The 21,787-nt window shown below is 40.6% G+C and overlaps 1 protein-coding gene across 2 annotated transcripts in view; it reads right to left on the reverse strand.

Moving 5' to 3' along the window:
* The window catches only part of PACRG (parkin coregulated), a 500,701-nt gene that overhangs the window by 191,868 nt on the left and 287,046 nt on the right, over positions 1-21,787 (reverse strand). Inside the window, exon 5 of one of the 2 annotated variants that reach the window (XM_085022303.1) lies at positions 5,873-11,728. The exons of the other annotated variant lie outside the window; for it this stretch is intronic. Within the exon in view, the coding sequence (XP_084878429.1) occupies positions 11,574-11,728 (155 nt within the window). The 3' untranslated portion in view covers positions 5,873-11,573. Of the gene's footprint in view, positions 1-5,872; positions 11,729-21,787 lie in introns of those variants that run through there. 2 annotated transcript variants of the gene reach the window in all.

A 21,787-nucleotide genomic window follows, 5' to 3' on the forward strand; every position in this document is an offset into this window, starting at 1 on the left:
TAAATCTTCACCTCTGGGCAATTTTAATATCAATTAAAGTATAAAGCATCTCTCTGTTTGTTCCAAGGTCTGGGCTGGTCCCCTGGAAGATAAAATGCGTCATGCCCTCCACTGTTTCCGGGGCTGACCTTCATCGCAGAACCCACCCCAGCACAGCAAGGCTGCCAATTCTTGGCCTGCAGCTCTGGAACCCAGCACAAAGTAGGCAGGCATTTGTCAAACACTGGCTTGATGAGATTCAAAGTTTCTGTTTACAAGTAGGGGATTTTGCAGATTACTAACTATTTTATGGTTAATTACAATCCTAAAATGTCATCAACTGCTATTTAAGGAAGTTTGTTTTTTGGTTTTTGTTTTTGTTTTTGTTTTGCTTTTTTGGGGCCTCACTTGCAGCATATGGAGGTTCCCAGGCTAGGGGTCAAATCGGAGCTGCAGCTGCGGGCCTACACCACAGCCACCGCCATAGCCACAGCAACACCGAATGCGAGCTGGTTCTGTGACCTACACCACAGCTCACAGCAACACCAGATCCTTAACCCACTGAGTGAGGCCAGGCATAGAAGCCATGCCCAAATCCTCATGGACAATATCAGGTTCGTAACCCGCTGAGCCACAATGGTAACTCCAAAAGTTTTTTTAAAATAGGTCTATGATAAAACCCTTGAAAGCTTTGGCTAGCCTACCATGATTGTCCAAGACAAATCTTACCTAACTTTAAAATCTCACAAACTACTTCCATTACCCTCCCCCAACTCTCTTACCCATGCAAATAACTGGTTTAATTTTTTTTTTTCTGTCTTTTTGCCTTTTCTAGGGCCACTCCATGGCATATGGAGGTTCCCAGGCTAGGGGTTGAATGGAAGATGTAGCCGCCGGCCTACACCGCAGCCACAGCAACGCGGGAATCTGAGCCGCGTCTGCAACCCACACCACAGTTCATGGCAACTCGGGATCCTTTAACCCACTGAGCAAGGCCAGGGACTGAACCCGCAACCTCATGGTTCCTAGTCGGATTCGCTAACCACTGCGCCACGACAGGAATGCCATAACTGGTTTAAGTTTTAACTGGGTGTATTTAGTTGTAGTTAATTAGCTATGCCAGTAATGATACAAACACAAGGGTCGTTAAGAAGTAGGTTTCGATTGATGTCTTTTAAAAATTTCTCAATATTTTGATTTGATACAAAATAAGCAAACCCAAGTGAAAAGAATTTTCTAGATTACAGAAAAGAAAAAATTAGGGTGTAAAAATTCACTTAAAATTCAGAATATGATTCATTTCTGAAAATGACTGCCCCTGAGGCATTTAAATATATGATGCAATTTATTAAAACTGGATTTGCATACTACATGCCAGGAACACGTTTATTAGATAAAGTGAGATACACCTAAGCTTGCAAGCACATTCTCCAAAGAGAATTGGTTAATACAGTTAAAATAAAAATAGGAAGGAAAGAGAGCAAGGCTTAGCCTGAAATCTCACAGATTATTTCAAAAGAACACAGGTACTGCATTAGAAAGCACAGGAATCAGAGGAATGTTCTATAACAATGAAACGTGAAGACAGCCATCGGTTCTCTGACACTGGCCATAAGTGCGCTCCAAAGAGAGGAGGTTGGACAAAACTCTTTGAATGTACTTAATTAGACACTTCAAGCTGGAGCAGAATGTTTCCTATCGGTTCTAAGTTTATGCAGTTATTAAGCTTGAAGGTTGAATATTATTTTGCCCCAGGCAGTTCAACTAGCTGTGTGGTTGTTGTTTGCATAAACGCCTCATTATGCATAAATGCGGCAGGAGCACCCCGAATTTGCTTCGAATTTATGAAATGAAACTTCTTATCGGTAGCATCGACATCAATGTTCTTCACCCTGCACTATGGAACTCTCCTTGATTTTGCCAGTGTTTAGAAGAGGATCATAATACCCAGAAACCACTGATTTCAGCAGCTCGGGTGTGAGACAGAGCCAGGAGACTGGGATGAACTGAGTGGAAGAGGGAGGGGAGAGCAGGGGTGCCCTGCGGTGGGAACCAGGTCCTTCCTTCCTTGGGTGCTGGAGTAAAAGGCTCTGCACAAAGCAGGTGGTGAGTTGCAATGGGGACACATTATTCGATGATAAATGACAACCAGCTCTGAGGACGAAGAGAAAGAAAACAGACGTGAGAAGTGGAAAGAGAATCTGTGTCACAGAGAAAGTCCACCCAGAGTCAGGAACCACTCTGGTGTGACATACTTAAGGACATGTGAATATTTATTCTTCCCACTTGCTCGCTGAAGAAATACACAGACAGAGGGATTGAACAACTCCCCTAGGGTCTTACAACCCACCAAGACAGAGCAGTAATTGGACTCAGTTCTCCTGATCGGCCACACAGCAGTCCTTTCAAGAGGGTGCTCCCTTCATTGCCTTTAGCTCAGTTAGCGGGCCGTATGCCAACACAACCCCTCTGCTGGGCCCATGAGCAAAGGGCTGTCACAGGGTCGGTCCAGCGGCTGCTCCGGTGGATTGCTAGAGGAAGACGTTCATTCGGAATGTGAACCAGAACTCGACGTTCTGCAGTCCCTCTCACCCTTGCCTCACAACCCAGGCTGTTTGGCTGCCGGAGGAGCTCTACGGGGAAGAAAGTGACGTGACCACCAGGAGCCGCAGGGAAGAACAAAGCAAACCCCGCTGTACTCTCCAGTCTGGCTCGACACAGCTCAGGATCTTCCAGTGAGCGCACTTAGTGCAGGGGCCTCATGCATGCGTCCTCTGTACTGCTGGCTGCTGCCGTCTCATCATCAGCATCATCGCTTTGATTTTATGAGAATGAACTTGTGGTTTTATTTGCATTCACTTATCCATATTTGGTGTTTGGAATGCTGCCTGGCACACATAAAGCATTCAATAATAATAAAAAAAAAGTCACGGAATAAGTGAGTGAGTGAACGACTCTCTGTAAGAAAAAGAGGAACAGCAAGTACCAGAAAGCAAATCCCACCCAGTCTGGCTGCACAATCCTGGGTAAGAGGAGAAACGATGCCTTAGCAGCCTTAGGCAGACAAAATCCTGCTTCTCTCTACCCTTTTTTGCCTGAATCTGTGAAGATGGGCCTACCTTTTTTTCCCCCTCTGGATTTTTCCCCATAAATGTACCTTTTCACAAGTCCAACCAGAACATAATCTCTCCATGCTAGAAACACCAGTGACCATGCTTGTCTTGTGGCTCTCCTGCCATCTCCATAAACCAGCGTTCATCTGTGCTGTCTCTGCCATGACCCAATCATACACTTGACCTTGTGGGACTCTCAACCCCAACTCCCCTCTCACTCTCTCTATGAAGAAGGCAGGTTCTTCTTCATAGAGAGAACTATGACTCCCTTGACTTCTTCTTCAGGCATAGCTCCCTCAGAACCACTGATCAAGTCACTGTGCAACGCAAAGAGATGTTTGTTTGTTTTTAATTAGAAATCCCTTCTTATTTATCTCTCAACCATTCAGTGAGTTGACGTATTTCTTCTTTTACAAAACTGTCATTTGCCCCAAGAGCATATGTACTGAAGCATCAAAGTCCTGGGAATAGCTTAGGGAGTTGAATTTTCCCTTTCCCATAACAGCTGGTACTAAGAGAGTATTATGAGACAATGAAGACAGAACTATGAGAAAGAAAGAAAATAAAATGACAACCTATTTGCTCATTTGTGTTCTGCATTTTTTAGGCTGGTGACCATGTGTTTCTAGAATTGCAAAGAGGTTTTCCCATGTGAGACAGAAGAACAGATGTGATTTTTGCTGCCTGGAGAACAAGGACTCACGATGATACTCTAGGTATGATACTAATGTCCTGAACTAGAGCAGAGGCAGCAGAGGTGGCTGTTAAGAATAGGGTGGAAATAAAGTTGCAAATGAGAACATAATAAGATTGGTAAGTGATTTTATTTTGGAGGGCAAGGGAAAGAAGCTTTTTTAAAAAGAAGCTGTCTGGTACAGAAATCACAGATTTCTCTTTGGCAATATGAAACATGTCGCTGACACTAGCTTGCTGGGCTGTCCAATAAAATGCTATTAACCAAAAATAATCAAGATCTCAGCATGTTTGTTGACGTGTTGACCCAGTGTTTCACCACAGTATTTTGCTTTCAGGCTAAAACAGTTTCATCCTGAGGTGACAAGAGGGACCTACATTTATTGAACTTGTGTGGACAACTTTGACCTCAAACAGTATCACTTGTGCCAACACGAAAACTCAGGTAACAGAAGACTATCGACAATGATAGAATTTCTCACATATTGAGAAACACAAGACTCCTATACATCTAGGATATAGTATAATTTGAAATGCAAACTTGTATAAGAAGATAAAACCAAATTTCAACATGCATCAGGATTTTAGAGAAACTGATAGAGGAGAAACAAAGAGATAAGCAAAGCAAATAAATGTTTTGAAATGTCAACATGAAAAAGTAATTAAGATGGAGTCTTACTATATTTGAAATATGACAAAGTGAACGTATACCTTGTTCAAAATCAAAAAGTTAAAAAAAAGGGTGTACAAGAAGCATGTATACCAAGAAACCTGTGAAAGCCATGAAATAAAGAAGAGCCTGGATACAAGGAGAACATGTGAGTGAGAACTATACAGTCAAATGAAGACCAAAGCAGAAAAGTTATAGGAATGAAGGTTTTGCTTAAATATAGGAAAATATATATATATTCTTCAGTTCGCTATTTTAAAATGGTATTATGTTGCTGTGGCATAGGCTGTCAGCTGCAGCTCTGATTCATCCCTAGCGTGGGAACTTTCATACATGCTGCTTTCATACATGTTGCAGCTGCAGTCCTAAAAAAAAAAAAAGGACAAAAAGGTATTGGGTGCACTATGATGCTGTGAATATCATGTGATTCAGGGCGTCTAAGCAGAGTTCAAAGGACACGTGTGGTGGGCAGTTCTAGCTGGAGACCCACCAGGGTCTTTCAGACTCAATCAAGGAGCCTATTGTTTGTCATCTTCGTTACATTTTGCGGCATTTCATTACATTTTATGGTCATTGCATCCCTGTCTTCTATCTCCAGTTAAAACCAGTGGCTCTATGGAGAACAGTTTGGAGATACCTTAGAAATCTATACATAGAACTTCCATATGACCCTGCAATCCCACTCTTGGGCATCTATCCGGACAAAACTCTACTTAAAAGAGACACGTGCACCCGCATATTCATTGCAGCACTATTCACAATAGCCAAGACATGGAAACAACCCAAATGTCCATCGACAGACGATTGGATTAGGAAGATGTGGTATATATACACAATGAAATACTACTCAGCCATAAAAAAGAATGACATAATGCCATTTGTAGCAACATGGATGGAACTAGAGAATCTCATCCTGAGTGAAATGAGCCAGAAAGACAAAGACAAATACCATAGGATATCACTTATAACTGGAATCTAATATCCAGCACAAATGAACATCTCCTCAGAAAAGAAAATCATGGACTTGGAGAAGAGACTTGTGGCTGCCTGATGGGAGGGGGAGGGAGTGGGAGGGATCCTGAGCTTGGGCTTCTCAGACACAACCTAGAATAGATTTACAAGGAGATCCTGCTGAATAGCATTGAGAACTTTGTCTAGATACTCATGTTGCAACAGAACAAAGGGTGGGGGAAAAATGTAATTGTAATGTATACATGTAAGGATAACCTGACCCCTTTGCTGTACAGTGGGAAAATAAAAAAATTTAAAAAAAAAACACACAAAAACCAGTGGCTCTACTTGATATTCTTTCTGTATGTTTTCAGAGTTTTTTCATTTCTTGTCATATTTTTCCTAGGTTTCAAAAAAAGTAAAAAATCCTTCTGGTTTTAGATTTTAATTTCCCTCTCTACTAAAATTTCTTTTGTGTTTCTAATTGTATTCATTGTTCTTCTTCTTGCTTCCTCTCTCTTTCTCTCAACATAGCTGCATATTCAAGCTGAAGATCTACCAAGCCATAACTTAGAAGGAATGACTTTTCCCTTAATCATTATTAGCAACTCATCTTCCCTAAACAAGGAAAAAAAAAAAAGTGAAAACTAGGGTTTCTTCCTCACTCCAAGTTACATTTAATTCACATCTTTCGATGGACAAATCTTATAAGCTCTTCTTTCTAAAGTGCGTTTCTTGCAATTGTGTTGAATCATCTCAAGTTAAGTCTTGCTGACGACAAGGACTTCTGTGCAGAAACTAACACCGTCAGCAAAATCATCTTTCTACACAAAGAACAAACAACTGCACATGAAGAACTGTACACTTCAGTATAACATTTCTCACTTTTAAAAGCTATCCATATCAATGTCCAAGTGGTACTTGAGGTTGGATTTATAATTCCAGAAAAAGTGTATGCATGCCATATTAACTACTATAAAAAAGCTCTAATAAATATTTATGTGCCATAAAAAATCTTGTTTATGATATCTGTTGTATATTTAGTAAAACTCCTTTATAAACTATAGCCATGTAAAAAATTCCATCCTACTGAATAGGTAATAAATTGGGGTCTAGGTTTTGTCCAAGATCAATGCCACTTGATATTTAAAAAAATAAATCATGGTAAATAACTAGTATTGAATACTGCTTTTTTTTCATTTAGTAGCAAGACTGAAAACCAACCAAACAAAAAAGCCTGTGGAAGAAGCTGTAAGTTTAGGAGTGTTGCTAGTTGAAGGTGGTTACTTTAAACACTGGAAGATGAAATCAATATATCGGAATGACTTTAACAGTGTAATGAGATCCCCAATTAGGCGCAGCTGAAATACAGAGTATACAGAAAATGGAGAAAACTAGAGAAGTTTTCATTTTTTGTTCTTCTTTCCATTTAAATAGTGCCATCATGCCCTTTTACTGACTGACTGTGTGCAAATAACTTAATCCCACTGCCTTCATTTTCTCCTCACTTAAATTAGATTAAGGATACTTTCTTTCCTCCTTGTGGGTTTGTGTAGATTAGATGACATGGTTCATGGAAAGTGTTTAACCCAGTATCTGGCATATTGCCATAGAAACATTAGATAACCATTAGCTACTGTTAACAGTTAAATAATATAAAAAACTTGGGACAAATAAATAATTCCACTGAAAAATAAAAAAGATAGGAATATCTACGCTAGAAATATAATTGGCAGAACAGTTCTATGAGATTTCTATTAATGAAAGACATAGTTTAGATAAGTAATCAAGTCTAAGACCAAGTCAATTTTTAAGAGAAGCAATTTCTAACTTTCCATAATTGATTTGACAAAGTCCACAGGAACATGTCACAACACTGCATGTTAATTCATGGCCTTGATAAGGGAATTCTAAAAAAGTTTATCTTCCTGGTGTGAATCACTTCAAATAGTATACCTCCTACAGAACATATTATTTTTTTAAGGACCCAACACTGAACCAGTTCACCTGAACATGGCATTTATGGATTTAACTGTATCAATGGCTACTTTACTAAAGTTTCCAAACTTCAAGTACTTTTTTCCAGCTGAACATTTTTTGAGCCAAACAAATCAAGCTATTACGGCTTCAAAAGAATAGCTAAATACTAACAATTTTAATTGCGTAATGTCAGAGTCGATTTTATATTATACATGCCAAGGATTTTCAACCAAGAAACTAAACAGTAATTAGAACTTTATCTTCCAATTACAGTCTAAGGGTGTTACCTTTCCAAATGTGTTAGACTGTATCTCACAGGTTTTTATAATAGAAATTCTTGCATTACAAAACTATCATTTAACAGGCATACTTGGTAGATTATGCAGTGGACATGGAAATTATTTAGAGAAGCTTAGCTATATCAATACTAAAATCATTTATATGCTAAGTGATTATTACCCTGGAAAGGTTTTATTTGTAATGAATTATGGTTTCTTTCTAAAATACGGAAAACTAAAAGACGTTTAATAACGCAATCAATTTTCTAGGAGAAGTAGGTGAAAAATTCTAAGAAAAAGTGGGCTAGTTTTCAGAAACAGGTTCATGGAAGAGCTTCTCCATGGCACATGGGTAAGTGTAGATAACTGGTGTATTTCAGACCACCTCATAAATAGTAAAAGAACACGAGTGCTGTAAACTATATCAAAATTCAGAGAACACTGTTCTCTGTGTAATCTACACCTGTGGTTAAATCAGAATATTGATTTGGCTAAACAAATGAAGGATAAATGGCAAGAGCAGTTTTAAATTTCTATTCCTGTTGTCATTTGGAAGAATGGTTGGAAGGGCTTTGCGATTGGTTACGATGAAGAGATTGTGAACTAGTCCACCTAAAACAAATGTTCATAAAGAGCTGTGTTTGAAAAACAGAAACATTCCTCAAATTAAACTGCCTAAAGGAGTAAGGTTTAAACCTACTCTATAACTTACTAAAAGTTTTCCAAATCAAAGTAATAGTCGGAAGGGAGTCATTATTTCAGATTTTCCCATCAAGTAATTCTAACATAAACATCAAATATCACTAGCTGATAAAAAACAATCATGTTTATAAAGCAGGGAAAAATTACTAAATTATGAGTTTAAGAAAATTATTGGGTATCAGCTACATAAACAGTTTAGTAACTACAGTCCTTAATCTGTCATGCAGACACATAGTTGTTTTACTTGGTCTGTTATAAAATAAACTGTTCTTAGAATGTCTATTTTATTCTACGTTCCTAATTTCATTACAATGCTTTCATTATTTTGTTCTATTTTGCTTATAAAGAATAATTAAAGTCCTATTATTTGTTTAGGGCTATAATTCCAGATTTATTATTCTGAAAAGTAGCTCTTTTTGAAATAAAAAAATAATTAAGTTTACTGAAGACTGAAGTGCATACTGGTTTCAAAATGCTAATTTATTGACGATCAGTGAAAGGTAGAGAGTACTTTATAGAAATTGAGGTATATCTATTTTTGCATTCATTAATGTATCCCCCCAGAAATTCCTTTGATTTAAAAATACGTGTGGGTGTCTGGTTCACGCAGATCCTAATTATAGAGTTCAGCTACATTTTTGATGGATGCTAGTTTTAGAATGTAACAAGTATTCTGAAATACAGTCTTTGGTGTGGCCTCTTCTTCCTTCATCATCTTGGTCTATGCCTAAGAAATGGGTGAATATACTGGCCAAGAAATTGTTGAGCAGGGAAAAAAGAGATTCTAACCCTCTTAGAAAACAAAATAAACACATGTTGAATCAAATTAATTTAATTTTGAAACTTGATTGCTTCTGAATGACCTTGGGAGAAGCACTAAAATGATCCCCTTGTTTTTCTACTTGTTATCTTTGTTGGTTGTGAGGATCAGGTTCGGTGATGTATAGGAAGGTGCGAAGAGAGTGGATGGTGTGTGGTGCTCATTCTGCTCTCAAGCATTTATTTTTCATGGTAAAGGTGGCTGCTGCCTCACTTTGAAAGCTGACTTAGACTCAGCATGTTTCATTAAGTCACGTTTTTTACATTTTTGCATTTCTGATTCAGGATGCTAATAGTGCATCATAGTTTAATTGGAAACAATTTTTCTTTCTCAAGGTTGCATACAAATATTTTTTACACTTGATTACATCTTAGATTTAATGAAATATATGGCAAATGCTCCCACGTATTTTTTGAAATGTACACTAGGGAGTAACGTTCTTCTAGAAAGACCTGGTCCTCAAGATGATTGCACTATGTATACTGCTTTTATTGATAACTGTGAGCGAGAATGCTATTGGATTTAAATATACATTTGAACTCCTTCTGGCAAAGAGTGGAGGTACGTTACAGCATTAGTTAATACTCTATGTTTGATGCTTTTAATCAGGTAAACTTTCTGCTCATTTTTTGTGTTCAGAGTTTTTCTCAAGCTATTATTGATTACCACTTCACAATAGAAATTGATGATATGAAAACATTCTTGCTTTATAATGCATATGAATTTGTGGGGAAGATTAGCAATAGCTGCTTTGATCTGACAGCATGTAATAATTGTTAAAATGGATCAATGAAACTTCCATTTACTTCAGTACATTAAATAAAATAATTTGTTGATCAGAACTGCCTCAGAACCCCTACTTCTGGCAAAGCAATTTACATTTCAGAGTATCTGGCACTCAAGATTGGAGGTAGAATCTATTTTTGAGGCCTTGGCTGTGGCTCATTTCTATCACATGACCTTGGGCAAGTCATTTGATCCAATACTTAGCTTCTTCATCTGTAAAGCAACCACAGCAATTCCAAAAGCTATACTTCCTTGTCCTTTCTATTGCTGGCCTCTGGGAATTTTAGGTATGCTGATGAAATTACTCAGGAAATGAAATATACTGCCTATGACAAGGAACATAAGGTAGGACAGAGGACACCATTGGCTAATAGACTAATTGAATTTGGCTAGGCATGCTGTTCTTTTCCCACTGGCCAATCTTCAGGAAGACAAGTTGAACTTGATTTTATTCTCCACTTATACATGAATCATCAAATCATTAGATAATGTGATTCAACTCGAAAATGACAATAACACCTTTGAAGTCTGTGTCTTGTCACACACATTCCAAACTTTGCACATCTGCAGTCTTCTCTGAGTTTATCACAGGAGTGTAGAGCTGTGCTATCTTTGCAAAGAGTTTAAGAAACAAGATTCATTTTGTGTCCTCTTGAACATACACTTCGGGGTTCCAGTCATGGCTGTCTGGACATCAACTTTTGCATGACTTCGTCCACAGGCACCATTCTGAAGATGGTCCCCAGGACCCCTGTCCTCTTGTTACTCAGTCCAGCAGTAGCATAGGTATTAGACTAGACTATAGGTATTAGTATAGGTAAGAGACTCTGGAGATGGTCTTATACAAGACCGTCCCAGATAATGTATTGTCCTCCATGGCCTGTGTCACGTGCATTTGGAAGGACTCTTAAACACTGGTTGATATTTTCCCAACTAATAATCTCAAATGCTCTTTGGTGGATTTTATAAACACAGTACACCTATTACAATGTAGTATGTAATCACTGAGCCCTTAAAAGCAGAAGGAGGCAGACGAGATGTGGCAGAGAGGGAGTCAGAGATTAGAAGGGTGAGCAGGACTTGAGCTGCCATTGCTGGCTTAGAAAATGACGAGTGCCTTAAACCAGGGAAGATGGGCAGCCTCCAGAAGTGGCGAGCTACCTAATTCTGACAGCCAGGCAGGGCATGGGGATTTCAGTTCTATGACCACCTGGAATGATTTCTGCCTGGAAGTCCAGAACATCTATAATGAATGCAGGGTCGCCGACACCTGATTTCAGCTTTATCAGATTCTAATCATCCTACCTAGCCAAGTCCCTTAGACTTTTGATCTGTAGAACTGTGGGTGTTGTCTAAGCAGCTTAATTTGTTGTAGTTTGTTACAGTAGCAAGGGAAAATGAATACATCGTCCATCCATCCACCCATACATCTATTTAGCAAATATTTATTGAGCTAAGAACTGCCAGGAACTGCTCTTGAGCTGATGATAAAGCAGAGATAAAGATAAAAGTTCTTGGAGTTCCTGTTGTGGCGCAGTGGTTAATGAATCCGACTAGGAACCATGAGGTTGCGGGTTCGGTCCTTGGCCTTGCCCAGTGGGTTAACGATCCGGTGTTGCCGTGAGCTGTGGTGTAGGTTGCAGATGCAGCTCGGATCCCATGTTGCTGTGCCTCTGGCGTAGGCTGGTGGCTATAGCTCCAATCCGACCCCTAGCCTGGGAACCTCCATATGCCATGGGAGCAGTCCAAGAAATAGCTAAAAAGACAAAAAAAAAAAAAAAAAGATAAAAGTTCTTGTCTTCAAGGAATTTATGTCCTAGGAACAACATCCAGATATTCAAAAAGATCCTAGGGCCTCTAGCTCATTGCAGTTTCATCCCATAGGCCTATTAGATTAGAACAAGACTGGACCTATTAGGCATTCCTCGTGATGGAGAAGGTACCAGATGATGCATTGTCCTCCATGGCCTGCATCATATGCATTTGGAATGACTCTCAAATCTGGTAGTTTCAGGACTAATAATCTGAAACACTCTTTGGTTGAGTTTATAAACACAGTATAGCTATCACAATGTAGTTCTTAGCAAAGATTTAGCACTGATTACATAAATGGAGCTCCTAGCAAAGATTCAGCAAAAACCGGTCATAGAAAAATTCTGAGACAATTGATTAACAATATTTGGTGACTATAGTTAAACAACATTGCCTTATGTATTTGAAAGTTGCTGAGACTGTAGATCTTAAAAATTCTCATCACAAGGAAAACAACTTTTTAACTATGTAAGATGATGGATGTTATACACATACAATAAATGATTATGTTGTGCACCTTAAACTTATAAAATCACATATGACTTACAACTCAATAAAACTGGGAATTAAAAGGAAACAAATCACAGTATTTGAAGGTTGCCCACATAGAGAGCTTCTGCTCATGATCTTCCCAGGAAGGGGTATATGCAGTTAGGACCAAGGAAGCTGGTTCTCCCATTTTTCCCCAAGAAGATAATGGTAATTGTGGTAAATCTGAACCTTTGTTGTGTAGCTCACTATCTCATTTGTTCAGAAAAGGGATTCAGTCTAAGCAGTGATCTTCCTCCCTTTGAAGAGTCTCAACAAGCCTCCTGTCAAATCTAGGAATTTACGGTTCCAAATTTGTACCCTGACCTCAGGTCAAGTTACTGAAGAGAGCAGAAGGTGAGAGGGTACGGTAATAAGGAACCTCTGGTCTGCTTCTCTCCTGAGAGTGGAAACCTCCTTCACTCCTCAAGTCTCCTGTAGAGGCACGCGTTGATTCAGGGACACAGGGCAAGGCTGCAGAGACGTCTGACGCACGTGCTAAGTGGAAAACTGCTGCCTGGAAGCAAACTCTCGGTCTTTTAAGGATCTTTAGGATGCTTTGCTGTGTTGGCACAGAGTAAACACTCAACTCTTTTTCAATGGATTAATGAGTGATGAACCATGTGAACCTCTCTTTGGCATCCTCCGAACAACTGGTAAAAACCGCCTTGCTCTCTGTGGCTCTGGAGCCCGCCTGCTACATCTGTCCTTCTGGAGGTGGTGAGGCCAGCCTTAGGGGAGAGCAAGAGACCCAGTGTTCCATGACTAGCAATGGACACCCCAGCAGGTGTTTAAGAAGGGTGGGCATGGAACAGGTTTTGACAGGCCTGTCATCACACTCTTCTTCCTCATTCCACTGATGCCTAAAAGCCTAACAGAAACTCTTTCATGAATTTTAGGTGTTTATCACAAATATACAAATATTGCACTGCTTCCCTCTGAATATCGTCATTCTATATTCACAGATTATAAGAAACTTTGAAAGGATAACACATATTCTTCCAGGCAGACTTATGTCCTGGTTAGATGGTTTTTTACACTATTTATAATAAATAACCACACAAACAGATAATATCCAGTGATTTCTGTTAGAAAGACTACAAATTCTTCAAGGCCCTTTATGTGTATAAATAAGTATCCACCTTGCCTAAAGGTAAAAACAAAGCTTGAGATAGTGGGACAATTACTGGGCCATAACCTGTTATTATGGCCCATTATTGCTTTTAAAATTTAAATATTATATCATTAATTAGTTTTTTAGTTTGTAATAAAGATAACTTCAAGCCTCAAGAAATAAATTTTAAGAAAAATGTGGGGTTCATTGGGGAAGTAGAAGTACAGTTGTAATACGTATGCAAAACCTAAAAGTCCCTGAAAGGAGAGTCATTTTTTGTTCAATATCATCTCAAAATGGATATAAATGGGCTCACAAAAAGCTCATATTAAAGTCCTGTGTTTTGGGGGGTGGAAAGTAATTTGATCTTGGAAGGATCCAAACAGAACTTACTCATAACAACATTGCAATCATTACTTTTTTCTTTATTACTTGGAACATTAATTCAAGATGTACATGAGAGTATAATACAGAAAGCAGGCAAGCAAAGAAATACCAATAATATTTGCAGTTTTTCTAAGGAAATATATCAATCGTATTTTTTCAATTCCTCCTTCATTGATGGTTAAGCATATGCTGTGCTATAAACATTCCACTCGGTCAATGTGAAAAATACAGAGTTTTGAGGAGGACAATAAAAATGGAAAGCTGATTTCATATTAAGTGGAAAATTCCTACAGTTTTGTGCTTAACTCAAGTAAACCGAAGCCAGTGTGGCAAGGAGTTGAGATGGGAACTGTGCGTGGGGCCCGCGTGGCTGACAGGGGTCAGAGGGCCAAGTCCACAACCAGACAGGTCAGGCTTTGAAAGCGAGACCACGCTGGTGAGGAGACAGGGGGATTTCTTTAAGGGACAATATCACTGTGCTCTGTGCCCATCCCGCCCATGCGCTGAGATGCCATCTGAGAGCCCTGGTGTCCGAGGCTTGGGCAGCATGAGCGCCTGGGTCTTCCTCACGGCTGAGAAGCTAAGGGGGCCCGGGAAGCAGGACCAGAGGGCTTGTGCTCCCAATTTCCAGGGCTCAAGGTGGAGTGCGTGCACTTTCCACAGGGGAGGAAGGGCTGATGTGGGGTCATTTCCATCCTGGATGACTGGGCTTCCTGGAAGGGCAGAGGGGCCCTGAGCACAAAAACGAGGCGAGTGCAGGAAAGCTAGGGGCTGAGGGAGGGGGCAGTGTGAACTTCGAGAATAGAGAGCCACGCCCTTGGGGGAGCATCGGCTTTAATGCCTACCAGCTTGGGGCAGCAAGTTCAGTGGGAACCTGCCCTCTCCTCACGTCTGTCGCCCTGACCCTGACAACCGTGTGGGACAGAACTGGGTATCCAGGGTGGGGTGTGGAGGGGACAACACGCAGGCAGAAAACTAGCAGTGAAGCCCTCTACACCTTCTTTCCCATTGGAAGCTTCCAGCCCAGAGCAGTCGGAACTGGGAGAGGGGAGACTAAGTGAGGGTAGATCAAGTTCTGAGTTTTGATCAATCTCTTAAAAAGGGGATTCTAAGTACTGGAGTTGAGTGTGTAGCTCAAACTGCCTGTGGATCTTGGGGCCCGTAGAACAGTGAAGGCCCTGGCTAAGTCTTGGGCAGGGTCAGGGAAAGGCTCTCCCCACCCCCTCAATAAAGTTTTTTTTTTTTGTCTTCACCCCCCCCTTTAAACTTGCCGTTTAATTACGTCATGCATAGTGACTATTCAACATAACAATTACACCAGTGACACTTTTATTTTCTCTGTATTGTCCACAGAGACCTCTAAAAAGTCATTTATTGGTGCTCCTGAAAGATATGCATATAAAGGAAAGTGAGAACAAGAATTCTATGAGCAAATCCAGAACAGGTGATACTTTAGGTGATTTTTAAAGCACACATTATGATCTACCGCATACAGGAGCCTCCTTAAATTAAAGCTTTAGAAATCACTAAGTGCGTTCTTGGTCAGATGCAGTAAACCTCTCTGCTGCATAAACAGAAAAGAACGCTGTTTTCTCTTGGGCTAATACCTGCATGCTTGCTCATTTGGGGCCCATCTTGAGCTTTTAAATACAGTAAAGCGTATTATACAAATTTCTGGAGGCATATCTTTAATGCCTTAGCTGAACTGTAGAAATCTCCTATTCAGAAATGTGCCAGTTTCCAGTGAGCAGTGGAGATTTCCAGTTGGTTCCAGGGGACCAGCTGGAACCAAATCATTTTGTCTGTAGCTCCTTTGTGGCTCACCTCAGCAGGGGTATGAGGGCGTCAAAGCACACTTGCCAAACGTAGCAGAGCAGACAGGTCAAGCACTGGCCGGGTGTGCCCACTCTCTCCCAGCATCTGCACTCTTGTCCCAGACTATTGAGGAGACAGACCCAGGAAGTCAGAAAATACAGTCTGCTGCAAATGAGAGAGGCCGGGAAGGAGTGCAGGAGAGCAATTCATTCTACAAATCAGAGGGGCATCAGAGAAGGATCCTGAGAGGACTTGAAGTTGGGGTTTGTTTCTGGTGCTATTTCCTGAGAGTCTTTGGACTGGGTTTAGGACAGTTACCCAAGGTCAAAACTGGCGTTTAGGTCACATGGCCCCTTCCAACAAGCAGGTGGTGGGCACAGATGGCCCCACGCATTTCCGGTCCCATGTCAAGCCCTTCTTTCCATGCAACAGCAGCCCCTTTATTTCAGTTTAGAAATGATTTATGGAAATTAACTTTTTATGATTAACTATGAAAATTGTTCTAGATACACCAAACTTGCTTTTAGTCTGGGACTATCAAGATGCGCGTGGGCCATGGATTTGCAATCCCTAGTTCTTCTGACAAGTCTGATCCCTTCAGGCGAAGTTACACGGCGGGAGCAGTGGTAAAACAAGAATGACGGCGCAGACACAAGTGAATCTGGGATGCCCAGGATGAAACTTGGACAATAAGATTTGGAGAGGGTCATACAGAGGTTATTTAAAAACTGAAAGCAGTATCTGTCTTGGAAAGAGGCTGGGATTTCAATAAGCCATCAGGGCAGGCAATTCTTGGTAAACATCTTGTTTACCAAGGTAAAGCCCTTTGATTAGGTAAAAGCTTTGGCCGTCTCCCAAAGTGAACTGAGGAATCCAAAGAAGGAACTAAAACTATCTTGCAGAGGGAGGGAGAGCTGAACAGTAAAAGTTTGCCTGTGGTGGAATATTTCTGCAACTCGAAACCATTAGCACCTAGGAAACAAATTTTGACCTGTATTTCTGACTGCTGGTATATAAAAAGATATTGATTCTTGAACATGCATTTCGCATCAAATCACCATATTGTCATATTAATTCTAATAGATGTCACTTATCTTCCTTTGAGGGAACCAAAACCCACATATATACAGTTTTCTCCATGACCCGGTGAGGCAGGCTGACTTTTGTAGCGCCTGCTGATCTGTAAAGCGATTTCACCTGCCTTTCACCGTCTCTTCCTTTACCCTCATGCTGCTCACACTTCTGCAAAATGATCTCCTTGCAGTTTTCTGCAGGTCAATGAGCTCTTATTAATCTTTCCAACAACTTGCTTTTCAAATTAAGGAGACTGAGGCACAGAGTAGTTATGTAACCCCTCCAAGTTCACACAGCTGGTAAACCCGGAGCCAGGATTCAAACCCAAAAAACTCTGAAATTCTCTCCTATGTCTTGTTTTTCCACATATCTTCCCACCTGTCCTTGTTCACAGGCTGAGCCCCTATTGAATGCTCCAAAGCCCATGCAGGCAGAGTGGCTGGACCCTCTTGCCCAGCTGGGTGGGCAGAGACAGACGCAGACGATGTAGTCTGCTCCCTGAGTGGGGCCCAGGGGTCCTCTGGAAGGCTGGTGGGTGCAGGGCCCGTGGGAGTCCAGAATATCCCTGGCAGCACCCAGAGCTGAGAAAGTGCTCACCTCTCTTTGTTAGTCTGCAATATCATGGAAGAAAAAAAAAGAATCAATTTCCTACCATCTCCTCTACTCCAAACTTACCTGGACCCCTTTCTTCTCTTAACACCCTCCAGATGAAAAGGAAAGGAAGAGCATTTTTCATTGTTGTTGAGAGACGGAGTTATTAGGTTTTGCACAGCCAGTCCAGGTGCATCATGGCGATGTGTGAAAACGGAAGGCACATGAAAGCTCCAGCTTTATTCTTCCAGGACAGGGTCCTATGTCCACACACCTGGGGGTGGGGGGCATTACACAGTCTGTCCTAAGCTGAAGAGTACCCCCCAAGTTTATGCTCTTTCTGGAACTTCAAATATGACCTTATTTGGAGATAGGGTCATTGCTGATGTAATTAGAAAAGTTAGGAGGAGGTCACACTGGAGTAGGGTGGCCCTTAATCCCATCCTCACAAGGACAGGTATCTTTATAAAGAGAGGAGAAGAGACACAGAGAGAGACACACAGAGGAAGATGTCACTTGCAGAAGAATGTAGACACTGAAGTGATGCATCCGTAAACCAAGGATGCCAAGGATCACTGGAGCCACCAGGAGCTAGGAGATAGGCAGAGAATGGATTCTTCCCCAGAGGCTTTGGTGAGCATGGCTCTACTGACACCTTGATTTTGGACTTGTGGCCTCCAGAACTGTGAGACAGTAAATTTCCACTGTTTAAGCAGCCCAGTTTGTGGTCATTGGTTACAGTGGTCCTGGAAAACTAATATGCAGCCTTCAGAACTGGATTCTGATTCCATTGATCAGCATCCTACCCAGTCATGTGTTTCTAGATGCAGATAGACAGCTCTGAGGATAATTTTTCCCCTGGACAGATGCTACAATGGATGTCTTCAGAGGAGAAGAGATAGAGGCGGTTTACAGTGTTGTGCCTGCCCCAACATAGCGGTGAGATGTCATAATGGTAAGATGGTCATGTTATGGGCTGACCACAGGTAAGGTGCTTCAGATGAGGATCTGAAAGTCTTGGCTTTTCCAGGACCACCTGTTCCATGGGGCTGCTGTCCTGGATCATTGCAGAGCCATCAGTGTTTACAGGTACATGAATCCACCGTCTCTATCCCCTAAGGTTTCTGAGGCTCTGCAAGTTCTGCTCATAAAGATTTCTTGGAAGAAGCGACATTGAACTTGGAAAAGTGAAGATGGAAAGGGAAGGAAAATTTTATAAAATTTTTTGGGGGTCTGCTATTGGAAAAGGAATTAAATATTATTCCATGTTTAGACTAGAGAGATAAGCCATAGAGAAATCCTAGGCATGTGTTTCCTTCATTATAGGAAGCGACGTTTGAAGTAAGACAGGCTACCTCATGGAATAGTGAGGTTATTTAGGATGGTACTGAAAAAACATGTATTATTGGTCACAGAAACTGGGGTAGTGAAGGGTAGTGAATAAACTCCACACAAACACATAGTAAGCACCTAATTCTTCCAGGTGTGCCATGTGCCACAGAAAAAAGAAAGCCCAACACATTTTGGGTGTGGAACTTATAGTGTGATTCCATGCAGTGAAGTCGCTTTGGAGAGACGTGCAGAACAAAGAGCACTTACACATATCGGCCACCTGTGTTAGACTTGGGATTCTTTTTAGGCAACTGGCTGTTTCTGAGCAGAAGAAGAGCTCAGGAGAGATGAGCTCTATACCTGGCCATAGCAGGTCTAACTCTCAGCAACTGCAGAGTATAAGCAGTCTAATGCTTCCCCCAGAAAACAGGCCCTTCTGATGCTTCCAAGTATGATTAACCTAATGATGCCAAAGGAACTCTCAAGCAATGTCTAACTCCTACTAAAAACTGTAGAGCATCCCATGGGGGAGAAACCTTAATTTCAAAATAACATTTAAAGCTCCATGAAATAAACTTTATACAAGTCAATCACAGGACAGGAGAACTAAAGACATTTTTTGCTAAAGAATCAGCTCTGGAAAGTTCATCAACATTTTGAAGGACCATGAAAATAGGTCCCACAGAACTTATACAAATACTAAGAGGATTTGAAGCAGGTTGACTGAGAATTCTTAGTCTCTTATTAAATGTCTAAAAACTATCAGTAGAAAACAATTATTTCTAATTTTTAGAAACGACTTAAATTTCAGGGGAAAGACCTGGTACAAACATTCCCAAATTTTGGAAATTTAATGCATTTTCATTTCTTATGTTTTTTAATGTGTCTGAACTTGAATTACTATATTTAAAATCTCTTTCCATAGATTTTAATTAGTCTCTGGCCTACATCTTCAAACTATCCAGGATAAATCTGACTGTTTGATTTTCACATACGTGGGGACACGTTATTTCATTATTACATCTACTTTTGCATATTCCATGACATAAAGTTACTATACTATCAGGGCTTCTGGTGCCTGGAATCTCTGAACTATTTCCATTAGAGGCTCTTTCGGGACTACCAGTGCAGTTACTACCAAAATAAGGATTACCTCCAAAAAAAAAAAAAAAGTTACTGGATAGCTGTAATCTGCTGGCAGAGACCCATATTTTAGCTCCATTTTTTTTTTTTCTTTTTTTTGGTCTTTTTGCCTTTTCTAGGGCTGCTCCCGCGGCACATGGAGGTTTCCAGGTGAGGGGTCTAATCGGAGCTGTAGCCACTGGCCTACACCAGAGCCACAGCAACATGGGATTCGAGCTACATTTGCAACCTACACCACATCTTGCAGCAACACCGGATCCTCAACCCCCTGAGCAAGGCCAGGGATCGAACCTGCAACCTCATGGTTCCTAGTCGGATTCGTTAACCACTGAGCCACGATGGGAACTCCTTAGCTCCAAATGTTTTAATGCCATTCACTGGCTCATACTTCTCAAATGCAATACACTGCATCATTAATTTTGTAGTTTCATCTCTGAAAGCTATAAATTGAGCATTCCTATTGTCTTAATTTTCTGTAATCTTTAATACCATTTGTGAAAGAACAAGGAAAGAAACTCTTCTTCTTTGTTCACCCCACGGCAGTGGTTGGAAAGACAGCGTGTCTTAGACACATCCAAAATTCATTGTTTAGAATTAAGTTCAAGCTTAGGTACTAGTTTGGATCTTCCAAAGAGGACCCTGATCTAGGCACCCCTTGTCTGTCATGCTCCACTTCGCTATTGAAAAGAACCACCTTCCCCCAAACATCAGTCACATATTCTAGTGCGCCAAGGGAGGGATGCATTTGGAAACCAGTCATCCCTGAACGAATCCCATAGTCCTTAATTTATGAGGCCACCCACCTTGCATTTGGCAATCAGAAGCCAGGCGAGTGCTCTGAAGCAAAGGGGAGTAGCAGCTGGAAAAACCTGGAGGTTGCAACCTCATTCACAGGCTCACGAAAGGGCCCAAGGGAGGAGTTACCAACGGTGGACATAATACATTAAATGGCCTATTCATGCTTCTATGTAGTAATTTATAGAGTATTGCTGTATTTGTATATAATGTCCTATATGTCCCTTGCATGTGTATACAATGTCATATGATGATGATGACCATGTCACTTAATGCTCAGTGAAGGCCTGGCCCTACACAAAAGGGAGACTAAGATCGCAATTGTTATGCCAACCTTACAGAAAACCTTATATTATTACAGACATTTTGTGTAGATGAAGAAATGTAAGTTTGGAGAAGTTCCATGACTTGCCAAAGGTCATATCTCTTCTTGTTCCAAAATGTTACATCATAATTCACCTGTCTACCTGCTGTTTTTTAACTATAGCCTAATTAAACCTGTGAAAGTATGTTACTCACAAATAAAACACAAACCACTCTTTCTCCTAGAAGCGGGCTGATCTTGGGGGGCAGGTTGGAAGTTTTCATTCCTGCAGAGGTGCAGATGGGGACACGGATCGGTGCTACCAGTGTCATCTGCTCCTCTCTGCTCTGCGTTACTTCCCACCAGACCACTGAGCTGGTGGTGCAATCGCTAGCTGCTCAGCCCTCTGATCATTTCAGGGGAAGTCCAGCTGACGTTAAAATAGAAGAGTAATTGCTGAAAAGAGCAGGCAGTAGAAATTATGCTGAAGCTTGTGCTTCAAGGGAATAGCAACAGAAGGACAAGGTCATTACATTTGAAGGAATAGTCTCTCTCTCATTCAGCCATTCATATAGAATCTCATCATCAAAAATATTTTGTTGTAGGACTGGAAAGAAATCTCTTTGAATCTGAATTTAACAAGATATTGATTACATGGAGGTAAGGAAAGAGGAAACAGAAAGGTATGAAATTGTTTAAATACATTGGAATTGAGGGTGAAATTTTTTTCTGATGCTACATGCTATGGATTTCTACTTTAATTTTAATTGTAAGTAAATACTTCTGTTACTAAAAACATCTGCTTAAATTGAAAACTATATCTGGTTCTATGAATATGACTTACATAATCATAAATAAAGATCTGTTAAAATGCTAGTAAGGCTAAATTATTTTTAGACTGAAAATACAAAGTAGTATTA

This window comes from Sus scrofa, chromosome 1 (assembly GCF_054392235.1).
Source record: "Sus scrofa isolate SSC_HxYL_T2T_F1_AM1 chromosome 1, Sscrofa_HxYL_maternal_Yorkshire_Landrace_v2.0, whole genome shotgun sequence".
Classification (NCBI taxonomy): domain Eukaryota; kingdom Metazoa; phylum Chordata; class Mammalia; order Artiodactyla; family Suidae; genus Sus; species Sus scrofa.